This window comes from Natrix helvetica, assembly GCF_964273705.1.
Source record: "Natrix helvetica genome assembly, chromosome: 5".
Taxonomy (NCBI): Eukaryota; Metazoa; Chordata; class Lepidosauria; order Squamata; family Natricidae; genus Natrix; species Natrix helvetica.
The window spans coordinates 94,407,249-94,427,576 of NC_138551.1; the positions used below are offsets into that span (position 1 = coordinate 94,407,249).

General features: G+C 45.4%; 1 protein-coding gene across 2 annotated transcripts in view; it reads left to right on the forward strand.

Moving 5' to 3' along the window:
• Nucleotides 1–20,328, forward strand: part of RET (ret proto-oncogene) — a 146,482-nt gene that overhangs the window by 101,820 nt on the left and 24,334 nt on the right. For both annotated transcript variants that reach the window (XM_081953742.1, XM_081953743.1), the window contains exons 7-12: nucleotides 1,449–1,707; nucleotides 5,231–5,356; nucleotides 7,067–7,177; nucleotides 9,240–9,359; nucleotides 10,233–10,486; nucleotides 17,287–17,434. In XM_081953742.1, the coding sequence (XP_081809868.1) occupies nucleotides 1,449–1,707; nucleotides 5,231–5,356; nucleotides 7,067–7,177; nucleotides 9,240–9,359; nucleotides 10,233–10,486; nucleotides 17,287–17,434 (1,018 nt within the window). The remainder of the gene's footprint in view (nucleotides 1–1,448; nucleotides 1,708–5,230; nucleotides 5,357–7,066; nucleotides 7,178–9,239; nucleotides 9,360–10,232; nucleotides 10,487–17,286; nucleotides 17,435–20,328) is intronic.

Consider the following 20,328-nt stretch of genomic DNA (forward strand, 5'->3'; position numbering starts at 1 on the left):
CTAGTTTAATGAAGAGAAGGACTAGGACATGATGGCAGTCTTTCAATATTTGAGGGGCTGCCACAAAGAAGAGAGGGGGAGGGGTCAACTTATTCTCCAAAGCATCTGAAGGCAGGACAAGAAGCAACGGATGGAAACTAAACAAGGAGAGAAGCAACCTGGAACTAAGGAGGAATTTCCTGACAGAGAGAACAATTCGTCAGTGGAACGACTTGCCTCCAGACATGATGGGTGCTCCATCACTGGAGGCTTTTAAGTAGAGATTGGACAGCTATTTGTCTGGAATGGTAGAGGGTCTCCTGCTCCAGCAGGGGATTGGACTAGATACAGTGCTCCCCAAACCTTTGGGCACCAGGGACCGGTTCCATGGAGAGAGGTTTTTCTGTGGACTGAAGGGGTGGTGATGGTTTCACGTGCTGACAGCATCCTGTGGATGGAGCTACGTTTGTTTCCATGGGCTGGTTTCTGGCATGCCACGGACCGGTGCCAGTCCATGAACTGGGGGTTGGAGACCCCTGGATTAGAAGACCTCCAAAGTCTTTTTCTCTCCTCTTCTCCTTTCCCCTCCCCTCCTCTCCCTTCCCTCTCTCTCTTTTCTCTTCCCCTCCCTTCGATTCTCTTTTCTCTCTTTTCTCCACTCTTTTCCTCTTCTCCCCTCTCAACTCTTCTCCCTTCCCCCCGCTCTCTTCCCTTCCCCCTCTTTCTTTTCTCTCTTTTCTCCTCTCTTCTTCTCTTCTCTCCTCCCCTTTCTGTCCCTTCCACCCCTCTCTTTCTCTTCCTTCTCTCTCTTCTCTTCCCTTCCTTTCCTTTCCTTTCTCTTCCCTCTCTTTCTCTTTCCTCTCTTTTCTCCTCTCTTCTTCTCCCCTCACCTCTCCCCGATTCAAGGTACTAATTATGACCTTTAAAGCGCTCCATGGCTTAGGCCCAGGGTACCTGCGAGACCACCTACTGCCACCAATAGCCTCCCACCGTCCAGTACGATCCCACAGAGTTGACCTCCTCAGGGTGCCGTCGGCCAGACAGTGTCGGCTGGTGACCCCCAGGGGGAGAGCCTTCTCTGTGGGAGCGCCTTCCCTCTGGAATGAGCTGCCCACAGAGCTTCGCATAATCCCTGACCTCCGGTCCTTCCGACGCGCCCTAAAAAGTTGGCTTTTCCAGCAAGCCGGCCTGGCCTGTTAATTTTATCTAATTTTTTAAATGTGAGTGTTATATAAATTGGGTTTGTTTTTTGGACTGTTTCTAATTTCCTTTTAACTTTTGTACTATGTGTTTTTTAATATTGTACGCAGCCCTGAGTCCTTGGGAGAAGGGCGGCATATAAATCTAATCAATCCAATCCAATCCAATCCTCTCTTCTCTCCTCTCCTGTTCTTCAGGAACTCGACAGTTTGACAGCTTCTCTTTCCTTGTTCCCATTCTCTCTCTTTCTCTCTCTCATTTGAGCCTAGATAGGAAAACTCTGCATTGACAACTGCATGAAGTTTTACGGTGTCAGCATCACCTACAGCTTAGAGAGTCCAAATGTCAGCTGCTACGCGGTGGAGGTGGCTCCAAGCCACGATGACAAGTACGGGATTCTCTACGTGAACAACTCAGCCGTGCTGCAGAGCCCCGAGTGCAGAGAAATCCACTACCCTGTGCTAGCTAAAGAGGAGTGGAGCAGGAAGGAAGCTTACGCTCATCTGACTGTCATACTTGAAGGATCACGTAAGACTTTTGATGCTTCTGGAAAGCTGCAGTTTGGTTAGCCTTGAACAGGAGGGTGGAGTTAGTTGATATACAACAGACCCTGCAAGTAAAGAACAAAGGGATGTTTGCCCAGTTCTTGCTGGTATTGCGACAGAGATTTTCGTGATGAAATTTTCCCCTGCTCTAAACCACTTGTTCCCTTTCACTTGTGAAACAAATTAATCATTGAAGTTCCTAAGGACGAGACTCTCCTACCACTTCTTTTTATTGTTCAGTCAGTTAAATAAGTCAACTTTGTTTAGGCTTTTACACAAGAGGGAATACAGAGATAGCAATAGCACTCAGACTTATATAGACTTAGACTTTACAGTGCTTTTACAGCCCTCTCTAAGCGGTTTACAGAGTCAGCCTATTTGCCCCCAACAATTCTGGGTCCTCATTTTATCCACTTTGGAAGGATGGAAGGCTGAGTGAACTTTGAGCCGGTCAGGATCGAACTCCTGGCAGTGGGCAAAGTTAGCCCGCTATATTGCATTCTAACCATTGTGCCACCATGGATGAATGGATGGACGGACGGATGGATGGATGAACAGACAGACAGATGATAGTTACATGATAGATAGCAATATCCCTTAGAGTTATATCCCATTTCAGTGCTTTCCAACCCTCTCTAAGCAGTTTACAGAGTCAGCATCTTGCCCCCAACAATTCTGGGTCCTCATTTACCAATCTCGGAAGAACGGAAGGGTGAGTTAACATTGAGCTGTTCAGGATTGAACTCCTGGCAGTGGGCAGAATTAGCCCGCTGTACTGCATTCTAACCACTGTGCTACCATGGATGGATGGATGGATGGATGGATGGATGGATGGATGGATGGATGGATGGATGGATAGATGATAATTACATGATAGTGATAGCCCTGAGACTTATATTCCACTTTACAGTGCTTTACAGCCCTCTTTAAGCAGTTTACAGTGTCAACATACTGCCCCAACAATTCTGGGTCCTCATTTTACCGACCTTGGAAGGACAGAGGGCTGAGTTAACCTTAAGCCGTTCAGGATCAAACTTCTGGCAGTGGGCAGAATTAGCCTTCTAACTGTTCTGCCACCACAGCTGTATTGTTAGACAGGGAAGCACCAAAACCATTTAACTGCTAGAGGGGCACAGAATCCTGGATTGTAGAGCCTCAGTTTAGAAAAGAAGTATCAGTTCACTCACAATTGTGCGATGTCTGATAGGTTCCTGGATGAAAGTTCAAGCAAGTGGCAGTACCTAACACATTTTAGCTGGTCTCTAAAAAGTAGAGTTAGACCTTGAACGGGAGATCTCCAGAAGGTCTGGCACAGAAAATAACAAGATCGAAAGGGGGGGGGGGGAACCTGGGAATGGAATGGAATATGGAATGGAATGGAATAGAATATGGAATGCAATGCAATGCAATGGAATAGATTATGGAATGGAATGGAATAGAATATGGAATGCAATGCAATGGAATAGATTATGGAATGGAATGCAATGCAATGCAATGGAATAGATTATGGAATGGAATGGAATAGAATATGGAATGCAATGCAATGGAATAGATTATGGAATGGACTAGATTATGGAATGGAATAGAATAGAATAGAATATGGAATGGAATAGATTCTGGTATGGGATGGAATGGAATAGATTATGGAATGGAATGGAATAGAGTATGGGATGGGATGGAATAGAATATGGAATGGAATGGAATAGAATATGGAATGGAATGGAATAGATTATGGTATGGTATGGTATAGTATGGAATAGAATAGAATAGAATAGATTATGAGATGGAATGGAATAGAATAGAATAAAATAGAATAATTGGAAGGGACCTTGGAGGTCTTCCAATCCAACCCCCTGCTTAGGCAGGAAACCCTATAGCATTTCAGAGAAAAGGCACAAGTAAGACATTTCCATACTGGGCGTCAGTGAAGCTTCTCAGTCTCCCAGGTAGAATTGTCTGGAAGTTGAATCATGGTCCCTGGACTTCTTTTGGTTTGAAATATTTTGGTGCTTATCCAAGGAGCTTCTTAGTTCAGACCGAAGAAGCTACTTGGATAAGCATCGAAAAGTTTTGAACCCAAAAAAGAAAAGAAGTCCAGTGGCCATGACTCAGGTGCCATACCAGATATAGAAACATGAATGGATGCATCCAGTGATGGGATTCCAATAATTTAACAACCAGTTCTCTGCTCTACTGACTGGCTGGGTGGGCGTGGCCAAGGTGGGCATGGCCAGGAGTATGTGACAGGCAGCACTCGGCCTCCTGCAGCCTCCTGGGAGCAAAAATGGGCCGCTGGGGGGGGGGGCGGCTCCTGGAAGGGGCGGGACAGGAAGAGCAATTTAACAACTGGTTCCCCCAAACCGGTTGAATCCCACCACTGGATGCATCCATATATTCATCGGGGATTACCCAGCCAGCCTTGGCTGATCTCAGAAGAAGCGAAGCAGAATAATTCCTGGGGAACACTTGAGTGGGTGAACACCAGCTTCACCCAGGGCTGAAGGCTAGACTAGGAAGTCATTAAAACATCCCAGAAGAAGGAAAGAAGTCACCAAAGAAGTTGTATCACATGCCCCATGAAGTCAATCACTAGCTGAAGCCTTTTCTATGTAGGAGAAGGGCAAGAGTTAGGTAAGAGTTAATCCACTAACTCATACCTAAGCACCTAGTCAGCAATTGTTCTGACCTAGGCTTCCTGAGACAGTAAAAATCACACGCTTAGTCCCAAAAACCCACTTTTTATTTAAACGGCTGTGAACTATGTTCATTCACAGCCCATAATGAGTCATAAACACTTTGTGGATAGTCCGACAGAAGTCTGCCACAGTCTTTCGGGATCAGGCTGATAAGCACCTACCTTTATCTCCCTTGAAACGATGCCAGAGACCTAATTGCCAATTAGTTTTGCAAGCCCAAATGGAGCACAGAATCAAAACGGAGCTTCAGAGTTTAAACAGACCAGAACGAACAAAGTTGCTTCCTGCAAAAGCTCACATCTGTTTGCTCCTCTTTTATATCTTATGGGAGGGGTCAATCATCTCTAAGACTTACTCCCGAGTTGCTCCTTTTGTCTTAACTGTTCTTGCTTTCTGGCAGCTCTGCGCATGTGCGCACTGGGAACAGGTTCCCCCTGTTCATCTGCCTCACTGATGTCAGACTCCAGAGGCTCTGGAGGCAGCACATAACTCCCAGATGGCCCTGGCCCCCTCTCTGCCTCCAACGGAGAGCCCTCGTCCAAGCCTTCCACAAACTCTAGGACTGGCCCAACCTCCTCCTCACTGTCAGACTCTGCTGCCAGCTCCGCAGGCCACCAGTGGACCACAACAGCAATGTAGTGCTGACCATTAGTTAACTAGGTATTTTATTTTGGACTCGAGCAATAAATCTTCTGAACTGGAACGTTTTGCGTGACCCTTATTTTTCATGCCTGACATTAGTAGGTTGTAAGAAGGATTTCTGCAACACGGGGGTGACAGCAATACCCCTGATGTTCTTTCTCTTCTCAGTTATACAGAATGATAAGAACTGCCCAGACTCCTGTGCAATGAGCAAAAGGCGACCTGAGTGTGAAGAATGTGGAGGTTTTGGAGCACTGATGGGAAAATGCCAGTGGAGGCAGGGAAGCGGGAGAGGTATGTTTGCATATTGGAAAATCCGCCTTAGGGCTAAACCACATGGGTAGCAAATGCAGCTTTGTGGAATGTGTGCGACCGACATTTTTTTTTCCAGATCAACTGACTGTTGGTTGTGACAAGAATTGGCCGACCAGGGTGTCACGAAAGCCTAATATAGGTTGAGAGAAACTTGTCTAAAGTCACCCAGCCAGCTTCTCCATGCCTAAGGCGGAACTAGAACTCAGTCACCCAGCTGGCTTTTATGCCCAAGGCGGGACTAGAACTCACAGTCTCCCTGGGGATTGGCTGACAGTCACCCAACTGGCTTTTATATCCAAGGCGGGACTAGAACTCACAGTCTCCCTGGGGATTGGCTGACAGTCACCCAACTGGCTTTTATATCCAAGGCGGGACTAGAACTCACAGTCTCCCTGGGGATTGGCTGATAGTCGCCCAACTGGCTTTTATGTCCAAGGCGGGACTAGAACTCACAGTCTCCCTGGGGATTGGCTGACAGTCACCAACTGGCTTTTATGTCCAAGGCGGGACTAGAACTCACAGTCTCCCTGGGGATTGGCCCACAGTCATCAAACCAGCTTTTATGCCTAAGGTGCAGGGGTGAAATCAACCTACCTTTGCTACTGGTTTGCAAATGTAAGCATGCGCCACCTCTGTGCATGCACCACCTCCGTGCATGCACAGGATCTTACATGCATGAGCAGAGCGTCAAAAACGGGACATGACGACATCCAGGCGGGTGGGTGGAGCCTGCTATTGAGCCTGCCTGGAAAGGTAAGTAGAACAGCGGGGGGGGGGGGAATCCACTGTGCCAGGCGATACCGATTAGCAGGAAATCCAACGGTTCTAGCTAATATAAATCGTGCGTCACAACTGATTGTCAGAAATACCAGTTTGCCCGAACCGATAGCATTTTTTTACTACTGGTTCAGGTGAACTGGTAGCATTTTTTCCTACCGATTCGGGCAAACCAGTCCAAAATGGTAGCATTTCACTCCTGCTAAGGTGGGACTAGAACTCACCCTGAGGGTTGGCCCACAGTCACCCAGCCAGCTTTTACATTTAAGGCGGGACTAGAACTCCCAGTCTCCCTGGGAATTGGCTCACAGTCACCTGGCTGGCTTCCATGCCTAAGTTGGGACTAGAACTCACAGTCTCCTGGATTGGCCCAGTGTCACCCAGCATTGTAAGGTATATAAACTCTGGGATCCTTGGTGCTCTCTGAGCGCGGTGGTTTCATTACCCAACTAGAGATAACGTCATCAGTGCATAAGAAACTAAATAAGACCATGATTATATTATAATACATAAAAATGCAAGTAGAAAAATAGGGACCACCTTTGGTGGGAAGGTAACAGCATTCAGTGTGCCTTCGGCATTTAGTCATGCCGGCCACGTGACCACGGAGACTTCACTGGCTCTTTGACTTAGAAAAGGAGATGAGTACCACCCCCTAGAGTCGGGAATGACGCATGTGTGAGGGCAACCTTTAGCTTTATCATTGCAAAAGATGCTGCGTATTTGACAAAGAAACCTAAAGTATTATACCACACAAGCAATTTAGGAATACAAAATAAAGAGAAAGAAACTCTTATTAAACTCCCTCAAGAAGTACCACCCACTAGAGTCGTGACTAGCACACATGTTCAAGAATAGGTTTGAATTGTCTATGCATTGCCGAGCATTCAGAGACCATGTTCTGATTTTTAGGAATAACCACCAACTACTCCACCTGTACTCCAAGCATCAAGACATGTCCAGACGGCATTTGCGATGCTGTAGAAAGCAGAGATAAGAGAATCTGCCCTCAAGATTGCACAAGTATGAACTTCTTTTTTCTTTTAATTACAATTGGCTTTGATGCCTGTTTGGTTTCTTTCTGTCCCTAAGTCAACAGTTGATAGCATCTGGTGGGATGACTTTGTCTGAGCTCAGGGAGGTAAGACGGATCAGGCCAGAGGAATGCTTTGATGGACAATTGCTGGAAGAGCTGAAGAAGCTTCTTGGATGAGAAGCAAAACGTCTTCACAGAAAAAACCAGAAAGTTTATTATTTATTTATTTATTTATTTATTTATTTATTATTTGTTTATTTATTTATTTCTTTATTTATTTATTGTCAACAAGTACAAAGAAACAAGTACCCTGCTTCCCCGAAAATAAGACCTCCCCGGATAATAAGCCCAATGGGGCTTTTGAGCGCATGTGCTAAAATAAGCCCTCCCCTGAAAATATTGCAACCCAGCAGCAGCCATGAGGTGACCAAGCTCGCCGCCTCCTGCACCCCAAAAATAATAAGACCTCCTCAAAAAAAAAAGGCCAAGCGCTTACATCGGGGGATCAAAAGAAAATAAGATCCTGTCTTATTTTTGGGGAAACACGGTATCCGTATTGACATAGACATGGACACATGAAAAAGTGGCACAAATAAATGGATATAAATAAGCGAATCATAGCCATAAACACATAAAATGAGTACAGATAAATGGGGACAGTAGGACAGGGACGGTAGGCACGCTGGTGCGCTTATGCATGCCCCCTTTACGGACCTCTTAAGAAACACGTAAGGTCCATGGCTAAAGGTAAAAGGTATGGGGGTTAGAGGAACTAACAACAGGCTTAGTTCGAGTGTTTCAGAGATTTACTGCTGTATTGTTTTAGTTTGGTTGCTCTTGGGGGGGGGGGGAAAGCAAGGAGCGGGCAAGGAAAGATTCAACCTAGAAATGAGAAATTTTCTGACAGTGAGAACAATCAACCCATGGAATAGAAGTTGCCTTCAAAAGTTGTGGGAGCTTCATCCCTGGGAGCTTTCGAGAAGAGAGACTTGACAGCCATCTGCCAGAAATGGTGTAGAACAGTGATGGTGAACCTATGGCACGCATGCCACAGGTAGCACGTGAAGCCATATATGCCGGCACACGAGCTATCAGCTCCAGTGCACATGCACGCACCAGCCAACTGATTTTTGGGCATCCAGAGGGCCGGGGGAGGCCGTTTTCACCCTCCCCAGGCTTCAGGAAAGCTTCTGGAGCCTGGGGAGGGTGGAAAACAGGCCCAACGGGAAGGAAACGAACCTGTTGAATGGTGGGCGATATACGAGGCTGGACACAGCTGAGGTAACGCCAAACAGTTTATTGAAAAACACAGCAGAACAGCAATACAGGAGAGAAGCGCCGTCCCCCTGCTTGATAGCTATTTATATGGAGCTGTCAAGCAGGGGAACCAATAAGGGAAGAGAAACAGCCCGCTCTTCAGCCAAGCCGCGTCTTAGCCAATCAGACGCGGCTTGGCTGTTGCTAGCTGTCAGACAGGGATTCCCCGGTCGTAGGTCGAGGAATACAACAGAACCAAGCCCCAAGTTTAGAAACGAACTTCCAGTAGGCCCGTTAGGCCTGTTTTTGTGCCCTCCCCAGGCTCTGGAGGCTTTCCTGAAGCCTGAGGAGGGGGAAAACAGCCTCCCCCGGCCCTCTGGATGAAATACCAAGCTCAGCTTGGAGGTGAGCAGTGCGGCACGTGTGTGTGTGGGAGTGTGTGTGTGTGAGCATGGGGGGGTTGTGCGTGCATGCGCATGTGGGGGGCGCTTTGCATTATGGGTGTCAGCACATGCGCTATCGTGCACTCGTGCTCACATTTTTGACACCCAACACCAAAAAGCTTAGCCATCACTGGTGTAGGGTCTCCTGCTGGGGCAGGGTGGGTTGGACTAGATGACCTACAAGGTCCCTTCCGATTCCGTTAATCTGTTAGGGGTCAGTTTTTCTCACTCAGACTTGCTTCAGCTGTTTTGATAAGCCAACGTTTCCAATATTCATTTGGGAAACGCCATTTTGGTACTGAGCGCTGTGTGCCTCGGTTAAACGTACCTCGATCTGTCTTCGATTTAGGAACCAACATTATTGGAGGTCATCAGAAAGGGAGCCTTGGAACTGGAATCAAGGCAGGACACGGAGTTTGTCACTGCTTTCCAGGAATAAGCTGCTACTGTGCGAAAGATGATATCAGGGGTATGTCTCAAGTTGTGTGTCTCTCACTGTATCGCTGGATGCTCTAGCATTTTGGTGGCTCTTAAATCAGTGGTTCCCAATGTGGGGCCCGCACCCCATGGGGGGGGCAATTTGATTTTTAATGGGGGCAATTCAAAAATGAGCTATTAACTGAATTTTTGAAAGCCCGCTAATTGTTTTTATATATTATATATATACAACTGCGGCAAGGAAGGTCGTAAAATGGGACAATAATCACTGTCCTGCTTAGTAACAGAAATTTCGGGCTCAATTTTGGTGATAAATTAAGGATTACCCACAGTTAACAAGATTAGGAGTGACAGCAGTATGGTGGCCTACTGGGTAAGATACTTGCCTCCCACTCGGAAGGTTGAGAGTTTAATCCTAGGTAGCGGCAGATGTTTCTATTGCATTTTTGCTGATAAATAAATGAAGGGAGACTAGTATAGATCTATCACAAGCTATTTAGCTGTCATCAGCTAGCCATACCCTTACTGGGATTCAAATCTAGGCTGTTTTTACATATTAGGCAGTCATATTAACCTCTAAGCCACGAGCTCTCCTCCCTTATCAGCTGAGCCAAGGGTGGAGCTGAAAGGCAAAAGGGAAACAGTATGCTCCCTCCCATATTTGGGCATACCAGGTGCTTTGACATAGCATACATACATACATGCATACATACATACATACATACATACATATCTATCTATCTATCTATCTGCTGTGAATTCCATGTAGGCATCAGGAAGGGCATCCAGCCAATAAATGCTCAGCTCCACCCTACCCCAAATTAAGGGATTACAGGATCATAAAAATGGAGAGCAAGATCAGGAGTGAAGAGAAGAGTCTCAGATATTTCTTCTTTCTTTGCAGAACCTTTTTGTGATGACATGTGCAAAATGGTGATTGCGGGTGGAGTCCTGCTCTCCTTCATTATCTCAGTTGTCCTTTCTTCCTACTTCATTCATCGTTACCACAAGAATGCGCCAAAAGCACCCATCGCCTCGGCAGAGATGACCTTCCGGCGGCCGGCTCAGGCCTATCCCATCAACTACTCATCCAATAATGTCCGTCGACCATCGATGGACTCCGAGAACCAAATGTCAGTAGATGCATTTAAAATACCTGTAAGTTCTTCTCGTTTTCAGCTGCTTAATGAGGAAGATATCTTGCCCAGGTTTTATCTGATGCTTTGCTTCATTGCGAGACAAGCATGTCCCTGAGGGACTACAAGGTGGAGGGGAAAAGGAATGTAAAGAAAAAAAAGGTTTTAATGGGATTTTTGGAAGGATTCATTAACTGGCTCTTTACCCCCTTATTTTTTTTGCTGGTGACATTCCACTGCTGGTGACCAATTGCTGGTGACCTTCTATCGCTGCGGCATAGAAAGTATTTTATCTTACTGCACCTGTGTATGGTTTGCCGATCGCACAGTGGCAGATAGGACAGGGCTCCAGAGGGTTAACATCATTGCCCAGAGCATCACTGGTTGCCCTCTCCCCTCTTTGGAAGAGCTTTATAGCTCCCGCTGCCTTTAAGAAACTTCAAAACATTCTCAAAGATCCATCTCATCCTGGGCACCCTTTTTTTTTTGAACTATTACCATCTGGCAGACGGTACCGGATAATAAAAACAAGGACAAATAGGCTGAAAAACAGCTTCTATCCCAGGGCAGTAACTATATTGAATTCTACTGCATAGTGCAATATTAATGCAATATCAGGGGTTTTCAATTCAATTGTATAGAACTGAAGGATGTGTGTGTGTGTGTTATAGTTTTTTTTTATGTATGATGTACACTGAAGATGGCATTTAATTTCGTTGTACAAGGTGCAATGACAGTAAAGTAAACTTAAACTTAGTCCTGGCACACCACTGCTCAGTACGAAGTAAAACACACTAACCAAGTTTCAGAAAGATCACTGGATAATCTCAGCTTACTATTTGGGGATAAAAACAGATGAAGTACTTTTCTAGACATTTTTGGCTTGTGAAACAGGGGCAGTTCCTGGGTTTATTCTCAAGCATGTTGGCGCATGTGTGTGTGTGTGTTTGCGTGCATGTTGCCTGATGTTAACGTATACTTAGTCTAACTCTTCACTCATGCCTTTTCTATTTCTTCTTTTTAAACAACCATGATTCTCTAAGGAAAGATTCAAGTTCTTGTTCTTTTTAGCAAAAATAATCCCTAGTTTCAAACAGGCAAATTTATTTAAATGTTACTTTTAAAAACTAAAGTGCAAAATGCATTAGGAAAGCTTTGGCATGTGTATCTTCATTTATATTCCCTTGGTAAAAATTGTCTGTCTGTCCGTCCGTCCACCCATCCATGCATCCATGCATCCATCCATCCACCCACCCACCCACCCACCCACCCATCCCCCACTCACCTTAGCTACCTACCCATCTACCCACCCACCCACCCACAATATATGTGTGTGTGTGTGTGTGTGTGTATCTGTCTGCCTGCCTACCTATCCATCCATCCATCCACCCACCCACCCACTATATCTATCTACCTATCTAGAGTATCTATCTATCATCTGTCTGTGTCTGCCTGCTTCAATCATTATAGAAAGCTATTATAGAAAGGTAAAGCTAGCAAAAACTACCTTGGACTCTTGAGAGCTAATGAGGCTGGATAGTCAGCTTGATTCAAAAAAAGCCTTTTCACCTGAAAAGGTTTTTTCCAGCAATGATCCATCTACCTGCATCTTAGTTGTAGTTTTAATTTTTCCCAAGCATTCTACTGAGCTTTAATCAAACAACTCCTTCAACTTTATTTGCCATTGTGTTCCATGCCAACATTTTATACAATAAAGCATTTTCTTGAGAGAGGTGTAGGGTCTCCTGCTTGAGCGCGGGGAGGCGTGTGTGTGTGTGTGTGTTGGACTAGATGACCTATAAGGTCCCTTCCAACAATGTTAATCTTAAAATATAGGCACATGCAGAGGGGGTGGGTGGGGAAAACATAATTTCTGGCTGCATTCACATTTTTTAAATAAAACAAGTATAAAAGCTGTTTGTGTTTCTAAAAGATACATACAGTATATCAGGGTATTTTCATTCTTTTTTAAAAAAACTGTACCTTAAAGAAAGCTGCATATAAAAATTCAATGTGTTTGGTGCTCTGAGTCTTGCATTTTCTTGCAGACGTTTCATTACCAAACTAGGTAACATCATCAGTGCAACCCTCAGATACAAATAATCTCTTCTATTGGTTAAAAATTCAATATATAATGGAGGTGTGCATGTAATAGATAACAGGTTTTATTTATCTCCCCCCCCCTCTATTTCTGATTAATAAATAGAATTATTTTCCTCGTGGGTGGCTTAAAAACAAACATTAGAAAAATGTGGAATGGATTAAGAAGTTAGGAACTTTAAAACTAACATGGCCTAGAGTTAATGCATTGATATACTAGCTGGTTAAACAGAATGTTTATAGATTGCAATTAGATGTAAGGCAGAAGACAGAAATACTCTAGAAAGTAAAGTTGGGTGTTATTATTTAGCACCCAACTTTAGCAATGGGTGGAAACTAATCAAGGAAAGAAGCAACCTAAAACTAAGGAGAAATTTCCTGACAGTGAGAACAATTAATCAGTGGAACAGTTTGCCTCCAGAAGTTGTGAATGCTCCATCACTGGAAGTTTTTAAGAAGATGTTGGATAACCATTTGTCTGAAGTGGTGTAGGGTTTCCTGCCTAGGCAGAGGGTTGGACTAGAAGACCTCGAAGGTCCCTTCCAATTCTGTTAGTTTATTCTATTTGCAAATCACGGGTTTCCACGTGCATTTTGCGATCTGACCATATGAAGCCTGCATGAGCAGCAAACATTCCACATGTTTCTGTTCCTTACAACAGTTTATTTGTTAGTTATGTGCTTTTTGATAGAGAGCACAACACATGATTGCTTGTTCTACAGGAAGGAGCAATTGGATTACAGTTAACTAGTTTTTTTTCCTGAAGCCTGCAATCAATTATTTTAATGTTTCCTAGCAACCTCAGCCAGCAATTTCCCGTGGCAGCTGCTAACAACTGTGCCAGTGCGATATATCAAATTTAGTTCTTCGCAGGAGAAGAAATGTCATTGTTTAAATGAAAGCAAGTTTTGATTTGTTTTTTTAAGAAGCAAATTGAGAGCCGGTTGTCATAGTCACCCATTTGTGTCCTGAATGACACACAGAGAAAGAGAGAAAGAGCGCACACGCACGCACACACACAAATTTGCTTTACAATACTTAGCTCTTTAAATAGCCCCCAAATGGTGAAGGACTTGCCTCCAACTTCATTTCCAGACTGTATTAGATGTTAAGTTTGCACACTTGTTACTTGTTCATCTTCTCAATCTTCCTTGATTTTCCAAGGGGTTGGTGGTACAACTGCATGACCGATAAAGGACATATTTGGAGTTGACACAAGGGGTCCTCTCTGAACTTGCTTGTTTTCTTGCGGACGTTTCATTCCCAAACTAGGTAACATCATCAGTGTTGGCGTAGTCATTGAAAAAAGTGATTTATAATCGTTTTTCACACTTACCACCGTGGCAGCATCCCCATGGTTACGTGATCAAAATTCAGACACTTGGTGTTGTGACCCGCCAGCGGAACTGGCAGAAGATTCAGGCAGTGAGGAGGTTGGGGAGGAAGATGGGCCAGTCCTGTAGAGTGGAGAAGGCTTTGATGAGTGCTCTGCATCAGAGGCAGAGATGGGGCCAGGCCCATATGACGGTTATCAGCTGCCTTCAGAGTCGGATATCAGTGGGGCAGAAGAACTGTTGGAGCCTGTTCCCAATGTGTGCATGCGCAGAGCTGCCAGGAGAAGGGAACAGCTAAGGAACAAGGGCTGACTCAGCAGTAAAGCCACAGGTGGATGGTGAAAGGCCCCTCCCGTAGGGAATAAAGAGGAGCGAAAGGGAGGGGAGTTTGCAGGAGACAAGTTCATTTAGTTCAATTAGGATGAAGATCTGTTCCTGACTTCTTGCCAAGTATTGTCTGCTACAGAGTGGCATTTGGAAGATATTGGCCTGGCAGCTCTCCAAGACTGATAAAGGTCTGTAGTTGTGAAATCTCTTGAAAGACCATTTGCTGAGGCTTTGCTGGAGAGGAATTGCCTTTGAACTAAATAAAAGGGGTTTTATCGGGATGAGGAGTCTGCTTTGTGTTTTTGGGAAGCCTAGGCCAGAACACTTGGCAACTGACTCGTATTTAGGACAGTTGCAATGTCCCCCGGGGTCCTGTGATCCCCTTTTGTGATTTTCTGACACGCAAAATCCACGGGGACAGCCAGATTCGTTTAACAACCCCGTGTGGCTACCTTAACAACGGCAGTGAGTCACTGAACAATGTCAAGAAAGATCGTAAAACAAGGCAAAACTCCCTTAGCCACTCTCTCGCTTGGCAACACAAATGTTGTGCCCAATCGTGGTCGTTAGTCCAGGACTCATTCAAGGTTTTAGGAGCAATAAGAACTGTACCCAACTCAGTTAAGAACTGAAAAAAAGTGAAAAAGAAAACATAAGCAGCCCCAAAGTGCAAACCATGAGTATTTAGTCATTAAGAGCAGATGTTTTCCATGGAAGACTTATGTTATTTGTTTGTATTCATCAGTAGCTTCCCAGAACAGAAAACCAATTGTCTAGGATGAATAAGGTGGCTTCTCAAAAATGAAAACCCTGCCCTTCCCCTTCGAGTTCCATAAATCAGCACAAACTATCTTTACAAACACCCTGTACTCCCTTTTTTCCTGGCACCAAGAATACTGAGAGGGTTTAGGCAGATTCCAGCGTAATTGTCACCTACTATTTATAAATGCTAAGTTCTCCCGGTTGTATGGGGTAGCTGTCAAGCCGCCTGCAGTTGCAAAATGTAAACCTGGGAACTCTTCTAATCAGCCACCGTGGACGGTGTGTTGTAAGGTCTCAGCACACGATGCTGAGTGAGCTCCCTTTACGTGTCCCAGCTTCTGCCAACCTAGCAGTTCGAAAGCAGGGAAAAAATGCAAGTAGAAAAATAGGGACCACCTTTGGTGGGAAGGTAACAGCGTTCCGTGCGCCTTCGTCGTTTAGTCATGCCGGCCACATGACCACAGAGACATCTTCGCACAGCGCTGGCTCTTCGGCTTTGAAACGGAGATGAGCACCGCCACCTAGAGTCGGGAATGATTAGCACATATCCTAACCTTTACCTTTTAGTTTGCAGGAGGCCATCACAGTTGAAAACGGAGCCATGTCGAGTTGGTCATGCCCATCCTGGCCACGCCCCCGACCAACCCCCCCCCCCGCCCCTGAGATCAAACACAACCCTGATACAGCCCTCAATGAAATTGAGCTTGACACCCCTGGTATAGACTCTCCTGCTTGAGCAGGGGGTTGGGCTAGAAGATCTCCAAGATCCCTTCCAACTCTGTTCTTCTATGTTCTATTTTTTTTTCTTCTCTCTTCTACCTTCTCTAGGAAAACTAAACTATCCAGTCTAGACAGGGGAAAGCTCTTTTTTGGTTTAAAAATTGCAATGTTCTTTTGCAGCTTTTAAACATCTGCATTTAAAAGATCCTTTGATATGTGTGGTTGACTGGTTTATATTTAATGTCAGTACGATAGTGGGGATGTGTGTATCAGATCCTCACTCACTTATATTTGGCCTGTATAAAACGGCCCTGGTTCTCATTTTCTTTTCAATCACTAACCATGAGCATTATTCTGGTGTTTGACTGCTATCTTCTGCCTACATTCAGAAAACATTCAGTAATTATAGTAGCAGAAGTAACCTGGAATTAAGGAGAAACTTCCTAACAGCACAATAAACCAGTGGAACTGCTTGCCACCAGAAGTTGTGGGTGCTCCATCACTGGAGGTTTTTAAGAAGAGATTGGACAGCTACCTGTCTCAAATGGTAGAGGGCCATGATGGCGAACCTGTGTCACGCGGAGCCCTCTCTGCGCGCACACAAGCCATGTCCCAGCTCAGCTCCACTGCCCATGTGCGCGCACCTCCCACTGGCCAGCTGATTTTTGGGTCTCTGCCGCACATGTGGGAGAAGCACGCGTATGCGTGGGGGGGAGGAAGGGGGCACATGCACAGGGGGTGGGGAGAGCACTGGGGTGTTTTTGGTTCCAGGAGGCTTGAGGGAGGCCGGCTAGGCCCGAAATGGGGTACGGGGGTGACAAGGATAACCTTTGTAATTAATGATGATGGATCGTGGCTTCTCCTCGAAGTATACTTCTTGAATAAACAAAAATAAACCCGAAGCATGTTCTAATAAAAAACATTTTAATATAAAAGAAAATAAAAATACAAACTTGCTAACTGAATTAATTACATCTTGGCAGAGCTCTGTGCCTACCTCTCTTGGCAGGCGAACAAAAGATCAGAAGTGAAAGTTAAGAAAGAATGTGAAAGTGCATGCGCAGTAAATCATTGCAGATTAGAACTGTGACCTGTCCAATAAATCTCAACACAGCTAGCAAACCAATTAACGCAGTGACAGGGGGAGGGTATAGTGCCCCTTCACAGCCCATTTTTGGTCCAAGGAGGCTTCAGGGAGGGGGAGTGTCGCACCCATGCATGGGGCTGGGGGAGCGCAGGGGGTTGTGTGTGCGTGTGCAGGAGGGGTGAGGCGCATTGCATTATGGGTGTGGGCACATGCAATTTCGGCACACAAGGACCCTACACCAGTTAGCATCACTGGTGTAGAGTCTCCTGTTTTAGCAGTGGGTTGGACTAGAAGACCTCCAAGGTCCCTTCCAGCTCTATTCCAATTGAAGTTTCATTATCCAACTATGTAATACCTTCAGCGCAACAAGGACCCTTCAACAGTACTAATCCTGTGGTCTGAAAGAGTGAAAGATACACCTATGAGATGCACCTACAAGATGTGGCTCAGTTTTGTTTCTGTTCATCTTTCTCCTCTTCCTCTCCTTTATAGGAAGATCCCAAGTGGGAGTTTCCTCGGAAGAACCTGGTGCTCGGCAAGACTCTCGGCGAGGGAGAATTTGGAAAAGTTGTCAAAGCGACAGCCTTCCGACTCAAGGGCAAAGCTGGCTACACCACGGTGGCAGTGAAAATGTTAAAAGGTAGGTTCTTCTCCCTGGGAAATTCTGAGAATAGCAATAGCCCTTAGACTTAAATACTGCTTCACAGTGCTTTTACAGCCCTCTCTAAGCAGTTTACAGAGTCAGCTTATTGCCCCCCAACAATCTGGGTTCTCATTTTAACCCACCTTGGAAGGATGGAAGGCTGAGTCAACCTTGAGCCTGGTGAGATTCGAACTGCCAAATTGCAGTCAGCCGGCAGTCAGCCGAAGTAGCCTGCAGTACTGCACTCTAACCACTAGGGCGCCACAGCTCTTATAGAATAGTTTGGTAATGAAAACAGCCATCTATTTCTGTTCCATACTAGCTACTTACTATAGAGTACATATATCTCACCTTTAATGTGGGAACTCAATGTGGCATGTTTGAGATTCATCCCTAATTTTATTCAGAAAAAAACAAACTATGAGAGAGAGAGAGAAAGAGAGACAGAGAGAGACAGAGAGAGAGAGAGAGAGAGACAGAGAGAGAGAGAGAGAGAGAGAGAGAGAGAGAGAAGCCTCTGGCTGTGAGAAGTCCAGCAAAATGCTGTTAGCACAACGGCTTCAAAGCGAGAAGTCCAGGAAGGCAAAGGAACAAGCTCATCGCCTGACCTCCGTCATTCTTCATCTCCACTGCCTGCCCTCTCTGGGTCGTCGTGCCCCCATTCTTCCCCAAGGACAAGCCATCCCAAGCCTGAGGGGTCTGGGGCTGCCTGGTCCTGCTCTTCCCTGTGTTCCTCTGAAGCCAATGAGGCTGCCCCAATCAACCTCCATCGGCCCCAGCTCCGGCCCATCCTCCTCCATGGAATCAGGCTCTGACAGGGGCATGACAGCTAGATTGGCAGGAGCCAATGACAGAAGCTCATCCTGCCTCACAGCAGCCCTTGGGTCTCGAACATAGGCTTGCTAATTGTAAAGCCAGCGCTCTAACAACATGAGCCACCGTGTTCCCTAACCATGTGAGGCTGAGAGATAGCATCATCGTCATTAGTTCCTTTCTCACAAAGTGCATAGGGAAGCTAGCTTCTTCCAATGAATCCTATCCCTGGTGGCATCTTCAGCATCTTCCCATTTGATGTCCTCTGTCCATAATCATCTTTGAATATCTGACACCAAGTTTTGCATACTCTACCCTGACTCCGGTTTCCCTTTGGCAGGTCCCATCTTAAGGCGTACATTGCTGTGCTTTCCTTTACAGTGTTCTGTGTGCCCTGAAAACATTAGATATTGTATGAAATCACAACCTAGTGTGACTGAAGTAGCTGTTGTGCCCTGCCAGCGGCTAGCAGAGCTGGCAGCAGATTCAGACAGTGAGGAGGTTGGGGAGGAACATGGGCCAGTCCTGGAGTCTGGGGAAGGCTCTGATGAGGGCTCTGTTGGAGGCAGAGAGGGGGCCAGGGCCGTCTGACAGTTATCAGCTGCTTTCAGAGTCAGACATCAGTGAGGCAGATGAACAGCTGGAGCCTGTTCTCGGTGTGCGCATGCGCAGAGTTGCCAGACGAAGGGAACAGCTAAAGAACAAGGGTTGAATTGGGAGTAAATCCACAAGTGGATGGTGAATAGCTCCTTCCATAGGGAATAAAAGAGGAGCGAGAGGGGAGGGGAGTTTGCAGGAGACAATAAGTTCGCTTAATTGGTTCATGACACTCCGAGACTCCTTGCCAAGTTTTACAGATATCGGCCTTTCAGTTCTCCAAGCCAGATAAGGTCTATGAGTGTAAATTCACCCTTGAAAGACTTTGCTGGATGCGAATGAGAGGAATTCACAGTAATTTAATAATAAGGTCTTTTTGTTGGGACAAGGAATTTGCTTGGTGGTTTGGGGGAAGCTTAGGTCACAACAGTAGCGCGTCATTTGAGGAATCTAATGGGCCCTTTTCTCTTCAACCAATCTCATAATAAGGTTTTGATTTCCCTGGTTTACTGTCAATGTTTTTTTTTACATTGTTCCTTTTCATACTTTAATGGAATAAAATATGTATCTTTTACTATGAATCCCAGCTAATTAATAGGAGTGTAAAATCTAAGCAAATATGTCTGTTGATCCCAATCCTTGGGCTTAAACAAGTTTGATTTCTATCCAAGTCAAAATTGTGCTTTCCAATTCTTCCCAGTTGTCCTTTCTGAACTCCCCCGTATCACTTCCCCGTGTGTCTTCTTTCTTTAATCTCTAATAAGTATAATCACCAATGCAGCTTCCCTGGAAAAAAAGTTTAAATAGATGTGTCACTTTTCACCCAAATGTGTCGGTACTTTTTCCCCCTTGTAATTACGGTGAGTTAGTCATCCTTCACTGGCGTTTGGAAAACAGTTAAAGATTGTGTAATGCTCAGGAATTGTTCACCTCTACATCTGCCAGGGATGGATGGCCTCGTTGGCTGAATTATCTGTCAGGCTGACATGGCTCAAAGTGGGGGGGGGGGGGGGCACATAAAACTATAATAAAAACGATTGTCCCTTGAAGATTGTTGTAGAAAGTGGAGTTATGAGCCATGGTGGCGCAGTGGTTAGAATGCAGTATTGCAGGCTAATTCTGCTGACTGCCGACTGCCAGAAACTCGGTTCTCAAGGTTGACTCGTCCTTCTATCCTTCCGAGGTCGGTAAAACAAAGATCCAGATGGTTGGGGGCAATAGGCTGACTATAGTCTAGTGGCTAGGGGACGTTTTGGCTCAGTGGCTAAGATGCTGAGCTTGTCGATCAGAAAGGCCAGCAGTTCGGTGGTTTGAATCCCTAGAGAGGGCTGTAAAAGCACTATGAAATGGTATATAAGTATATAAGTGCTATTGCTATCTAGTCAACAGGGAGATCAGTAGTAAAAATGGGCTATCTATATGATGTACCTTGGAAGAATAAAAAAAAACCAAAGATGCAATAAAGAAGAGTATTTATAGGG